The sequence below is a fragment of the Oculina patagonica genome, chromosome 1, assembly GCF_052425735.1.
Source record: "Oculina patagonica isolate OP01 chromosome 1, crgOcupat, whole genome shotgun sequence".
Lineage (NCBI taxonomy): Eukaryota > Metazoa > Cnidaria > Anthozoa > Scleractinia > Oculinidae > Oculina > Oculina patagonica.
Window position 1 is genome coordinate 33,479,047 of NC_135758.1, and position 12,906 is coordinate 33,491,952.

Genomic DNA, 12,906 nt, shown 5'->3' on the forward strand with positions numbered 1-12,906 from the left:
CCGGCAGATATTCTGCTGTCAGGGTTATCTGCTTGTTTAGGGCATATTCCGCATCCGTCGTTATTGTCAAGTCTGGGGCTGGTGTGATTATCGAGCGACCATTCCGGTTGGACATTTGGTCGATCCACCACTGAAGGTCGTCTCGACAATCCTCGCTCAGAGAGACAACTGTCTCGTACCCCTTGCCCATCAACAAACCCCTTACTTGGAGCCTTTGCAAATGCCGGTAATGGAGGGCTGCTGGAAAAACTGCCTGTATAGACGAGGTCAGTTTCCCAATAATTTGAGAGAGAGTTCTCACTGAGGCTTTTTTCTCCTGAATTAAATCTTTGCAAATCTGAATAAATTGGGTCATTTTCTCCTGTGGCAAAAATAGTTTTATCTCCAATGAATTGATCAGAAAACCTAGGTTCTCCATTCACTGGGCTGGGTGTATAATCTTTTCCCTCAAAGGGCTCAGGCGGGATGAAATCTCGTGTGGAGTTTACGGTCATATATATATATTTATTTGTGAGCTTGGTGTGTGGCGGAAATGACGTCACACGGCCGCGCGCTGGTGGCCTAATGGTGTCAGGCGTCGAACTTGAAATTAGATCTTCGGGACTGAGGGCGGGGGTTCGAATCCGGCTAGGGTTTTTTTATTATTATTATTTTTTTTGTGGGTTCGAATCCTGAGCCTTTCATTTTTATCGTTTTTCTTTTCGGATTAAAATAACACTGATTTCCACATAATACTCCCTCAACGCCTATTCAGGCTATAAACTGCTGGTGTTGAAAACTGTTCATTGTTGTATGAAAATTTTCCATTTCGTTCTGAACCCATTGTTGCTGATGTAAAGGCTGATCGGGATTTCTCCATCCATTGGAAAGATAATCATCTCTGTTTAGTTTCTGTTGCTGTTGCTGTAAATTGTTGTTGTTGTCTACGCGTGGCACTATTATCTCGAGCAGACTGTATTCGAATATTTCTCTCCTCCTCCGATTCTAATTGTAAGCGCGCTGCATCACTTTCCCTTCTTTATTGTAATCTATCCTGTAGCTGTTCAGTTTATTCTTCTAAAAGTCTGTCTGTATAATTTTGTCTCAGTAATTGTAATCTCTGTATTCTTGTGTCTTTAGCTTCTGTTTGTATTCTATCCGCGGCATTTTGTCGAAGTCTCTGTAATCGTGCAGTTCGTTGTTGTTTAGTTTCGGTTTTTATTCTGTCCGCGGTATTTTGTCGAAGTCTCTGTAATCGTGCAGTTCGTTGTTGTTCAGTTGCTGTTTGTATTCTGTCCGCGGTATTTTGTCATAGTCTCTGTAATCGTGCAGTTCGTTGTTGTTCAGTTTCTGTTTGTATTCTGTCTGCTGTATTTTGTCGAAGTCTCTGTAATCGTGCAGTTCGCTGTTGTTCAGTTTCTGTTTGTATTCTGTCCGCGGTATTTTGTCGAAGTTTCTGTAATCGTGCAGTTCGTTGTTGTTCAGTTGCTGTTTGTATTCTGTCCGCGGTATTTTGTCATAGTCTCTGTAATCGTGCAGTTCGTTGTTGTTCAGTTTCTGTTTGTATTCTGTCTGCTGTATTTTGTCGAAGTCTCTGTAATCGTGCAGTTCGCTGTTGTTCAGTTTCTGTTTGTATTCTGTCCGCGGTATTTTGTCGAAGTTTCTGTAATCGTGCAGTTCGTTGTTGTTCAGTTGCTGTTTGTATTCTGTCCGCGGTATTTTGTCGAAGTCTCTGTAATCGTGCAGTTCGTTGTTGTTCAGTTTCTGTTTGTATTCTGTCTGCTGTATTTTGTCGAAGTCTCTGTAATCGTGCAGTTCGCTGTTGTTCAGTTTCTGTTTGTATTCTGTCCGCGGTATTTTGTCGAAGTTTCTGTAATCGTGCAGTTCGTTGTTGTTCAGTTGCTGTTTGTATTCTGTCCGCGGTATTTTGTCGAAGTCTCTGTAATCGTGCAGTTCGTTGTTGTTCAGTTTCTGTTTGTATTCTGTCTGCTGTATTTTGTCGAAGTCTCTGTAATCGTGCAGTTCGTTGTTGTTCAGTTTCTGTTTGTATTCTGTCCGCGGTACTGTCCGTTACTAAGCAACAATAACCCAGAGCCTCGCGAGACCCTGCGAGTCACGTATTACTAGTAAAGCCTAAATTCTGAATCAGCCACAGGTTCTTGTGGGAACTGGACAAGGATGACTCGTGCCTGCTGAGCAGCTTTTTTGCTTTCTTCATGTCACCGGTAAGGCGACCTTATATGCTCAAGCGGCGAGCATAAGTCAAACTCACATTAGCCTGTCCGAGCAACGAGACAGATTGCTCAACCAATTTCAAGCTGTCAAACAAATCCAGCTCATCAGTAGAGTCGTCAGTTCGTATCTTTTCAAGGTTTAGCCAGAGCTTCCCTAATGGTCCCATTACATTGTTAATACGAGCTTGCGTTTTTGACAAAGTGCCGTCGCTTTCGCGGCCGTATGACTTGCCGAGGGTGTCGAAGATCTCGTTCAAATACCCATCGACTTTGGGGATCTTTAGAGATTCTGCATCAGGTACCGGATTTGAATCGACGACTGACTCTTGAATTGCCTTGTCTTTTACGTAAATTTTGAATTTTTCATTCAGGTATTTGTGCATATCGTTCGTCAGCTCAAGTTTTGTACGGGCCTGTGCGCCCGTGTCAAAACGCCTGTAGTCGGCATCGCCCACGTGCTTCGGCGAGCTTGCAGATTTTTTGCGCTTAGGGTTTGCTTCAGAGCTACTTGAGCTGCTAGAATCACCCTCACCGTTAGAATCACTTTCACTGCTCTCATCACCAGAGGTAGAATCAGCAGAGGAAGAGGTCGTACGCCTCCGTTTGTCCGTTGTCTTGGACGAGCCTTTCGATTTTCGCGAAGGCTGTTCTTTGTCAACACTCGCCTCAAGGGTGTTGTTAGTAGCCTCCTCGTTCTCAACGGGAATGTCAGTTTGATCCGCCATAATCCTTAAGAATAAAAAATAATCCTGGAAAAACACTACTTTAGATCTTCCATTAGACTTGCCACGAGCGAACACGAAGCGTCCAGCTAGCGCGAAGCCATTTTTGAGAATGAGGATTTTTACATGGTGTCGAGGCCTTAGCCTCGTTTTGACTTTGAAAGGCTTGATTTTGGCGCGAAAGCCGGGAGAATACGCTATTATATCTTATTGAGGTTTGTGAAGTGAAATCGTGTATATACATCAAATGCTAGCAGTCAATAAAGATGGATGGTTTTCAGCCGAATTTTTGAAAATATCAAACAAATGACGTTATTTCAAATTGCGAAAAATTTGTCGATTTGTTTTGCATTTTCTAAAGCTGCAGCTAGATACTTTGGCTTGGTTAAAAATGGTAAACTTTGACGCTTGCGAGTAAGAAAGATTTCTACTCGGCTTAATGCAGGGTTCCAGATAAAGGTTACGCACGACAGAGTTACCTTTTGTCTCGTCACGCAATCTTAACCCCACATTGAGAAGTAAATTTTCGTTTGGATATTACCAAAAGCCGCTTCTCCTCGCGTTATTCTTTACCTTACGACTACACATGCCATTTCTAACGACTACATTTCCAGTAAAACAGGTGCTGTTTTTTTTTTTTAATGGCGATGCATTAACTTCTGAACAGAAGCAAAAACTTTTAGTGTTTACTGCTTCCATCGGAAGTAATTTCACAACAGGCTACAAAAACACTTGTAAATATCACTTCACACCTGCATTGAATGTTGCAATTCTAAATTGTGCAACTCAGCAGAAATAATCAATTGTAACGAAATGAGTTCCCTTTGGTTAACCATAAGCAACGTTTTAGTGTGTGAAAGACTTGTACCAGTACAAATTTGCGTTGTTAATCTTTTCAGGTTAAATTAATATTAGCGCCTAAAGACTTGTACCAGTACAAATTGCGTTCTTAATCTTTTTAAACTTCACTGGCTTCGAGCGCTGAACGATTTGGGCTACTCACGTTTTTAATTGTTATATAACGTTTGTCAATTTGACAAGTTACGTTTTTTCTACAAGAACGGAAGTGCTGAAGCACAACTATAGAGTGACACTTAACAAGTCACGCGCTTTGAATCACCCACAGCGGAAAGTATTCTCTTGAGAAATTAAAACAGTCCTTTGAGAGTTAACAAGAATGTGGTTCCAGATTACCCAACTTAACCGCTATTCTCCTTCCTTTTGCTTGTAAACAAGCAAAAAAGTCGAAAAAGGGACTGTTCGTAGTCTAGCACCCCTGTCATTAACTCAGTCCATAGAAATCTTGGGGAAGGGCTGTGGGGCTGAAATGAGGAGTTTGGGGCCACACTTGGACCACACAAGGGGCCTCTTCATATGAGCACGGTTGACCGGGCTGGCCCAGTTACCGAGACCTCGCCTCACTCCTATTTCCTCTGTAAAAATCTCGACGCTTTCATATGAGAGGGTGGGATAGCCCGGTTTCCGATATCTCGCTTTTTCCAACCGGGAACTCAGCAGACGGGCCGGAAATTTTTCTCATATGAACGCATTATCCCGGTTACAGCGGCGAATTTCTTTTATTTACGCATGCCTTGCATAATAAATGCTGTACATAAAAAAGGCAGCGAAAACTGGAGAGAATAATGAGATAGTGTCTCTCCTGGTTCATTCAGATAGCTCTCCTCTCTGGCACATGACTGTGTACAGTTAATTGCAGCAACCTAGGGCCTTTATATTTAGTCAATAGGTTAGTTATGAAACTTTAATTTAGGCAACTTTCTGTTCAAAAAGGAGTGTGAAATGTGGTTGGCAATTTATTGTCTCTTAACTTGGCATTGATGGGAGAATTGGCAACGACTTTTGCATCATGTACACTTCCTGGCCAACGACATTCAACATCCATAAACATGCCTTTGTAGTCACGGGACCAACTATCCTGCACTCAGTTGATACAGTGAGACAATAGCGAGTAACCTCATGACATATTTATACCACGTAACACTCAGTTCATGTAAAATACTTCTGACTAAACGGCACTGCGGTTAACCGTAATAGCACTGCGGTTATAATTAGCCTAAATAGTACTCCGGTTAGCCTAAATAGCACACCGGTTAGCCTAACTAGCCTAACTAGCACTCCGGTTAGCCTACTTTAGCTTCGGTTGCTTGTGGTTAGCCTTTATAATAGGATTAGGATCTGTATCTAAAAATACAAGGTTCCGGCAGCTGGTCGTCGGTGGGCCTAGTGGATATTGCTCTCGCACGACGTGCCGGCGAGCCGGGTTCAAATCCTCCTAACCTCAACTTTTTTCAACTAAAAAAAAATAAGTTAAGTGAGATTTGTACCTCGTGTATGAAAAAAGTCTCACGACATCAAGTGAGTGCTAAATAGTCACTCTCTTGTAGTCACACACAGCCTATATGCTCAATGAATAGAATTGTTTGTAACAGAAGTTGTGAGTTCTCTAATGGGCATTTAATGGGAATGTGTGTCCCATCAAAGCAAACAGAGGCTTGCGTGATACCAAATTTTGATTTAATTTCTGCCACCTTCTCCCTCATGCTTTCTCGATCTTTGGGTAGATGTAAATATTTTGGGCCAAGATAATTTGATACCGTATAACCTGTCAAACCTCAGTTACAACATTTGATGCTGTATTGAGTGCGATTCCAAAGCTATTGGCTATCATTTTCAGGGAGCCAGTGTCTTTCAAAAAATATAGTGCAATTGCTACCTTTTTTCAGCACTCAGTGGCTGGGTGACTTTGGGTTGGGTGAAATGGAGGGTCCTAACTCTGCCACTAGCTTCACAAAAGAGTCCCTTTAAGTGTCGATGTATTTAGCATTGCTATGCTAAAAATTTAAAAAGGACAGTGTAAATAGAGAAACAAATATTATAAAACGAACAGAAACTTGTTAAAAATCCCAGCTGGCAGAAGGCTGACCAGTTGGGTATTCACAATGCATGGAGGAGTTGAATTCTGGGCCACCGAACAAAAATCCATGTTATGGCAGGGAGGAGGATTTGACAAACCTTGTCATCCTGAAGTTCTCATTCCATCATTCATCTGGTGCAACTCCTGTCCAAATATTTTCCCACAAGTCAGTTCGACCAGGCTTATGCCAATACCTTCGCTTACTTTCGTTCAAGCATTTTACTTTATCCTCTTCAAACTTCGAAGAGAATAGTTTCGCTTCCGGAATCATGCGGCCTAGATGGCATCATTTTGCCGTGTCTGCTGTATTTTCCACATCAATAATACTCCATTTAGCTGCAGCAATACAGCTACAAGAGTTGACAAAGCCATGATGGGCACGGAAGTTATGTTTCGCCGCCATGTTTGTTTTGTTTCTTGAATTTCGCGCCATAACTCGTCCCAAAGATCTTGGCGCCTTTTCGCACCTTGGTAACCAGAATAAAATTTTTCATATGAATCCAATACAACATTCGTCCCGGTAATCGGGCCAGCCCGGTCAACCGGGTTCATATGAAAAGGGCCTAGGAAGCCTATCCCAGAACAGAAGCCGATAGAGAGCAAAGGTCTTCAATGGTCTTTGCATATTACACAGCATAAGACGTTTGCTTTAAATTTTCAATTCGATTTTTTCAAAAGTTTCGAGACGTTTTGTTAGCACTTTAAATCTACTTTTATACAAGACTGTGATCAATAAAGTTGTTTACACTGAATTGTGTCACTGCGTGGCTTACTGCATTGGTGTTTTGTGAAATTTTTAACCGATTCTACTTTTAAAATTGTATAATAGTACAATTATTGCATTCGAGTTTCGCATGATAGCGAAAATTATCAAGGCGAAGGTTTGTGTTATCTGCCAACGCCGAAGATAACACAAACCGAGGACTTGATGATTCTCGCTACCATGGTCAACATACCTTAAGGTTACTATTGTTAGCGGCTACTGATTTTAGCGAGTTGGGCAAAAATCGCCAAATTTAGTACTCGCTAAAATTTGTCTCGATCAAATTTAATAGTCGCTTAATTGAAGTACCCACTCCTAACCAAAAGGAAAACAAAATTAAACATAGTCGACTTGCAAAATTCTTTAAAAAATGGATGCCGGTAACTTTGTTCTTTCTGGCAATGCGAATGTTCGTTCAACTTCAAGTGGGTTAGTTCTTTTACTAAACATTTATTTCCATCTTAGCTATATGTTTAATAAAAACTGGTGTAAACGATATCACTATTTTTTTAAATTTTTGGAAAATCGCTAAATTAAATACTCGCTAAATATTGCTCAGAAAAAATCGCTTAAATTAGTAGCCGCTAACAATAGTAACCTTAAGGTAATCCAATAACTGTTAGTTACAATCACTGTATTCTTGTTAAACAGGTCCTAGACGTTTTTGCATTGCAAGTTTGTCTTGAAGCATTGAGTCCGTCCGGTGAAATTTTGTTGAACCCAGACTCCTGGCGAGCTTGGTGTGACAGGGTGCTGTCTATCAGACCAGCAGTGGAAGACATGATGAGGCGGGAGAGGTTTAGACCTGTCACCGAGATAAGTTCAAACTACGGAGAGAAGTCCACAGTAGTGCTTGATCAGTGCAGGTAATGTAACATTCGGGGCTGCATTCCTAGGAGGAATCCTATTAAGTTAATAGCGTATCAGTCTTAATCGAACACTAAGGGTGTAAGTTGTGTTTTGATTGGTTGAATTATAAATTGACTGATTGGTTAATTGATTGAGGATATTTTTGGGATTCGGTGCTCCGTGTTCCCCTTGTTATCTACTTCTAGCCCAGTCTTTAGTCATTCCTACAAAAATTAGTGTATTTCTGTCACAGATGGTCGGATTTCTTTGTTTAAACTGTCTCAGTATTTCTTGACATGGTGTTGGATATTCATTATTTTTTGTGTAACAGATCCATGTGGCAGCGAGCAGGAGCCGTCAGACTGTTTGTAGAACACGTGAACGTGTTTAACGAGAAAGACGATAACGTAAATTGCGAGAGCGTTGTCAGATTGTGGAAGGTACTTACAACAATGCTTTTGCATGTGTTAATTCAAGGCAAATGCTTCAAACAATGTTTAAACCCAAAATTTGCAAATTTCGCTTCGGGGAAAATGTGACTAAACAAACATCGGGTAGGTTCATGCGTGCGAAGATACCAAATTAATGTTCATTCACCAACCAATATCAAGGTAACATACTTTACGATGGATCATTGGAAACATTCCCGATTATTACACTACCCCAAAAAAATGAACATAATTTATTGTCTTCTTCCTTTGTCTGTTTAGGCCCTGGGAGATGAAACTGACTTTTCTTCACTAAGGTCTCTGCAGGTTTTAGAGAAATTCCTAATTGATTTTAGTGAAGACCTCCAAACAAGGTAAAATAACACCAGAATAAGGATGACAAAGCAGTGTACTATTTCATAGTTTTCTGCATGTAAAAGCCTCCTTTTGCTACACCTATAACATTGTTTAGTCCTTGAAATGAAGTTGAATGCTATTTATGTCATCCAAGCTTGGATCAATATCTTCTTCAGTATTTATGTAATCTATCATAAGTCACCTTGTTTTGATGTTAATAGGTCAGCCTTTTCATTTATGACGGTGCCTGATGTATATGGTAACAACAAGGTCACTAGTCATTAGTAACGAAAGCACTCTAATTGAGAAAGGATAATGATGTCTTTTTCCTTTGTGGTAGGGCCGATGAAAAGACAGCGTCCGAGTTACGTCGCCACTGCAACGCCTTTTTCATGGAGCTGGTGTCGATATTCTGCTTTGGTGACTCTATTACTAAGGACTTGGAACAAGACGCTCTTTCCCTTCTTATGCGCTATGTGATTGGTCGCCAGTCCACACAAACAAAAGATTTCTCACCGTTTCCCGATTATGGCATCGACCCCAACCCTGTGGTGCGTTCTTTTCTTCTCCAGCAACTTCTACGTTCCAGGTAACTAACTGACTTATATGAAGAAAAAATATGAAAATACTGCAACTCCCAGCAGAAAAAGGCACCGAGCTTTCTCCATCCCTGCCATCTCTCTGGTAATCTGCATATAGGTTAATGTGGAACTTGACAAAAGAAACCGCTAGTAGAACGCGTGTCGCGGTATAGATGTGAAGAAAAGGCTGGTTTAAAAGTTTTCTTTTTTTGCTTTTGTTCTTGAATAGTACAAAGTTGGTGAAAGAACATCTGGAAGTTTTCTTGCGAGAGGCTCAACGCTTGAAGCCAGAACCCCAGCACATCAAAGAAGTCTGTTTTCTGTACGTTCAATGTATGGAGGTATGTGATATATACCCACATAAACATTGCAGCCACCTTAAAAACATGCAGTCTAAATCTTTGACTTGCGGAAGCGGTGCATTTCTTATTTGAAAGGTAAATAGCCGATTCCCTCTATAGCGCGCGCCTGCAGGGAATCACGGTAGTTGTATTCATCAAACCATGCGCGAGACTCAGCAACGATGCACGTTGCTGAGTCTCGCGCATGGTTTGATGAATACAACTACCTTGATTCCCTGCAGGCGCGCGCTATAGAGGGAATCGGCTATTGCACCATCAGGTTAACAATTCTTTCGTCTTTTCTCAGGACATCCTTATAAGCCGGTACCAAGCCAAAGTGGCCGATTCGAAGTTGACGTTGAAACTGAAGCACACAAAGAAGATTTGTGATGAAGCTTATAAAGCTCTTACAACCAATTCTGAAGATTCTTTTGAAATAAACGCAAACTCGCTGGAAGGTGTCGCAAAAGGACGTTACGTCCTATTACTGGTAGCAGACTACCTTTACAAGTGGTTTATTGAAGGAGACAGCAGTTACAAAGACCTTGATGTCGAGAGAGAAGTGACAGCGTTACTGGAATCTGCCAGACGGCTTTGCACGGAAGGATCGATCACTACACCGCAGCTGCACCTTCTTAAACAACTTGTCAGGCGGTATGGTTTTGATTGCGTCCGGACTCTTGGTGCCTATAAAGAATTGGAGTGGATTCTCCCACCAGAAGCTCGGCAGCAGGTAAGCAAGGAAATGGCTTCTGTCAGGAGTCATGTTGTGTGCTCCTGGTTGCTGTGGATAGAGCCCTTTTCTGCCTTTACAGATTCATGGTGCCTCTTGCACGGCTAGTTTACCAGCATTCCAACAAAAGTACTGGTAGAGTTCAAGCTAACGTATTTAGTCTGTTCAAAACGTTGCGAAACATTGTACGATAATAGAACCAATATTTTGGGAAGGACTGCTAATAAGCTACGACTTTTATTTTTAGGAGGACGATACCATTCAAGACAGGTTTATTGTTCATGAGAACCGCTATCGTGCACTTCGTGAAGGGCTGGCAAAAACTGTGATCAGTGGGAGCATCCAGGACATTATTACTGCTATCACGGTTTGTATTTACGATAGTCCATATTTGATTCAATTTGTTACTATTGACAGAAGAAAAAAATACTTATTGCACCTTATCTTTTTATACAGGAAACCGAAGTACAAGGTGTCAACAAAGACCTACTTCTTCTATTGGTGTTCTACCGTGAAATAACTTTGGCAAATGCTTCTGTAGTTCACAATCCGAAGTTCGAAGAAGTAAGTAAAATGTCGACGTCACTGCCAGTAATTCATACAGTAAGACAATAATGCATAGCTTTTGCTGTTAACTCTAACGTGCGCCCGTCGACATACTGTCCTCAATGATTTACAGATCTCTTTTTCTTTCTAACTCGTTAATCGAGTAATACTCTTCGGAAATTTTCTTTGTCTAAACTGCAAGAAGCAGGATACCCTTGAGATCATGATTATGTATTTGCAATCATTTCAGGTCAGGGAAAAGCTGAATGATTTCATAAAAGGTGGAGGACATCTTTCCATAAAGGTATGATAAACATTTACGCTTTTCTACGTTGTTTTGTAAAAACTAGAACGTCTGAAAACTACTTTATTACGGAATGCTCTTCGGTTAGATTTTATGTGACGTCACTGGGCTTGCTACTTCTAGCGTTTCGGCTGTGTACCGTACTAAGATTATTTTGACATAAAACGGCCTGGTCCCAGTTGTTAAAAAAATCCACCGGATAAATCGCTATCCAGTGGATGTCTTAACAATACATACAACGCTATCCACTGGATAGTGATTTATCCAGTGGATAGCGTTATCCAACTTTTGAACAATCTTGGCCAGCCTGGTGTTTCAAACCAGAGGATATAGAGCTAGTGATCTATGATGCAGAACGCAGGTTTTGGAAGTAACCCATAATGATTTCTATTAAGTGTTTTCCGCGTTCATATACTTCATTTCAAACAAGTGACGGTTAAGTCTATCTTTTCAGAGTCTCTTTTGTTCAGTGTAGTCAAGCAACTACCATGAACGGCAGACACAGTAATCTAGACTGTAGCTGTACTTTTGTGCGTTTTATTTGCTTACAACCGTTTATTGTTTCTTCTCAGGCTCAACCTTTTGCCACACAACTTCTCGAAAATAGCCAGGGAGGTCAGCTTAGGGAACTTCAAGTTTATCGTGGAAAGAGCCCACAGGAGCACACCCTGGCTGAAATTGTCATCCACACTTCTGTAGCCTTACAGTGTGTTGGTTCAGCGTCATTGGCTCAGCCACTTTATGCGCTAATGACGGATCCGTCTACGATGAAGGTACGTGTTTGAATTACGTAACTCGAATGGTTCTCGCATCATCAAAGGATAACTAAGTGTGATATTTGCTGGCGCGCTCATTCACAGGCATAAATTGGTTGCATGTGAGTAATTAATCGGAAATGTCAAATAGGGGTCAAGAACTCCAGAGTTTTTTAACTACCTTATTACATGAAATTTCGCGATTTTGCGAAAAAATTGTATTTTGAATCACTTTAATTTCGCGTTTTTGAGTAAGACACAATTTACATTTCCTTGGCAATATTATTTTACATGCCCTTGAATAAATGAAAACGACTTCATTAATGTAAAAATAACGTCAAAATTAACAAAAAAGCAAGGGTGGGACTAAATCTCGGCAATAGCTACAACGGTCTACAACATACCACAGCAATGGAAACTAGGCGAAGTAACTCCCGTATACAAGAAGGATCGATTGCCCCTGGAATAAAACTAATTATAGGCCTCTCACCATCTTGCCGTCCCTCTCGAAAGTTTTTGAGACATTAGTCAGTGCAAGAATAAGCCCCCACTTCGAACGTATTTAACACAAGTACGTTTTCGCCTATAGAAAGCATCACGGTTGTGACACTGCCCCACTCAGTTTAACGGAGGAATGGAAAAAGGAACTTGACAATCACAAAGTGATTGGTCTTGTGTCTATGGACTTACCTAAAGCATTCGATACGGTGCCTCACGATTTGATAATATCGAAATTAAAAATGTACGGAGCTGATGATAAAACCGTTAAACTCATTAAGGATTACCTCTCGAATCGGCGACAAAGGGTAAGGATCGGCAGCAATTTCTCCACATGGCAAGATATAGAAGTTGGTATTCCGCAGGGCTCCATACTCGGACCTCTGCTTTTCAATATATTTATGAATGATCTAGCCTATGTTGTAAAGCAAAGTAAACTATCTGCTTATGCAGATGACACACAAATTTTCTACGCTGATAAAGATCCCGCCAAAGTTCAAGACACAATCAACACTGATCTATACCACGTTGACAAGTGGTATACCGACAATGGTATGAAAAGAAACCATTCCAAGTACCAAGCGATTGTGATGGGTAAAACGCAGAAGAAACCATTATTTCGCTGTGAAAATGCAGTTATTCCAATTGCCGAGGATTTTGATCTACTTGGTGTAACTGTGGACGACAAACTCAAGTTTGACAGGCATGTCACTAAAGTCTGTAGGAAAGTGTCTCAACAAGTTGCAGTATTAAAGCGTATGAAGAAAATGCTACCGTACGAAATAAGAAAGACAATCTATACGTCTTTTATTGCTCCGCACTTTAATTACTGCGCAGAGACAGGGCACTTCTGCAGCAAAACCTCTGCAACAAAGCTAGAG

At 41.0% G+C, this 12,906-nt stretch overlaps 1 protein-coding gene across 1 annotated transcript in view; it reads left to right on the forward strand.

Annotated features, from left to right (window-relative positions):
• Positions 1 to 12,906, forward strand: part of LOC144665394 (E3 ubiquitin-protein ligase rnf213-alpha-like) — a 160,039-nt gene that overhangs the window by 114,355 nt on the left and 32,778 nt on the right. The window contains exons 57-66 of the mRNA XM_078526651.1: positions 7,285 to 7,499; positions 7,814 to 7,922; positions 8,193 to 8,284; positions 8,608 to 8,856; positions 9,078 to 9,189; positions 9,497 to 9,922; positions 10,173 to 10,289; positions 10,379 to 10,486; positions 10,719 to 10,772; positions 11,345 to 11,545. Of these exons, the coding sequence (XP_078382777.1) occupies positions 7,285 to 7,499; positions 7,814 to 7,922; positions 8,193 to 8,284; positions 8,608 to 8,856; positions 9,078 to 9,189; positions 9,497 to 9,922; positions 10,173 to 10,289; positions 10,379 to 10,486; positions 10,719 to 10,772; positions 11,345 to 11,545 (1,683 nt within the window). The remainder of the gene's footprint in view (positions 1 to 7,284; positions 7,500 to 7,813; positions 7,923 to 8,192; positions 8,285 to 8,607; positions 8,857 to 9,077; positions 9,190 to 9,496; positions 9,923 to 10,172; positions 10,290 to 10,378; positions 10,487 to 10,718; positions 10,773 to 11,344; positions 11,546 to 12,906) is intronic.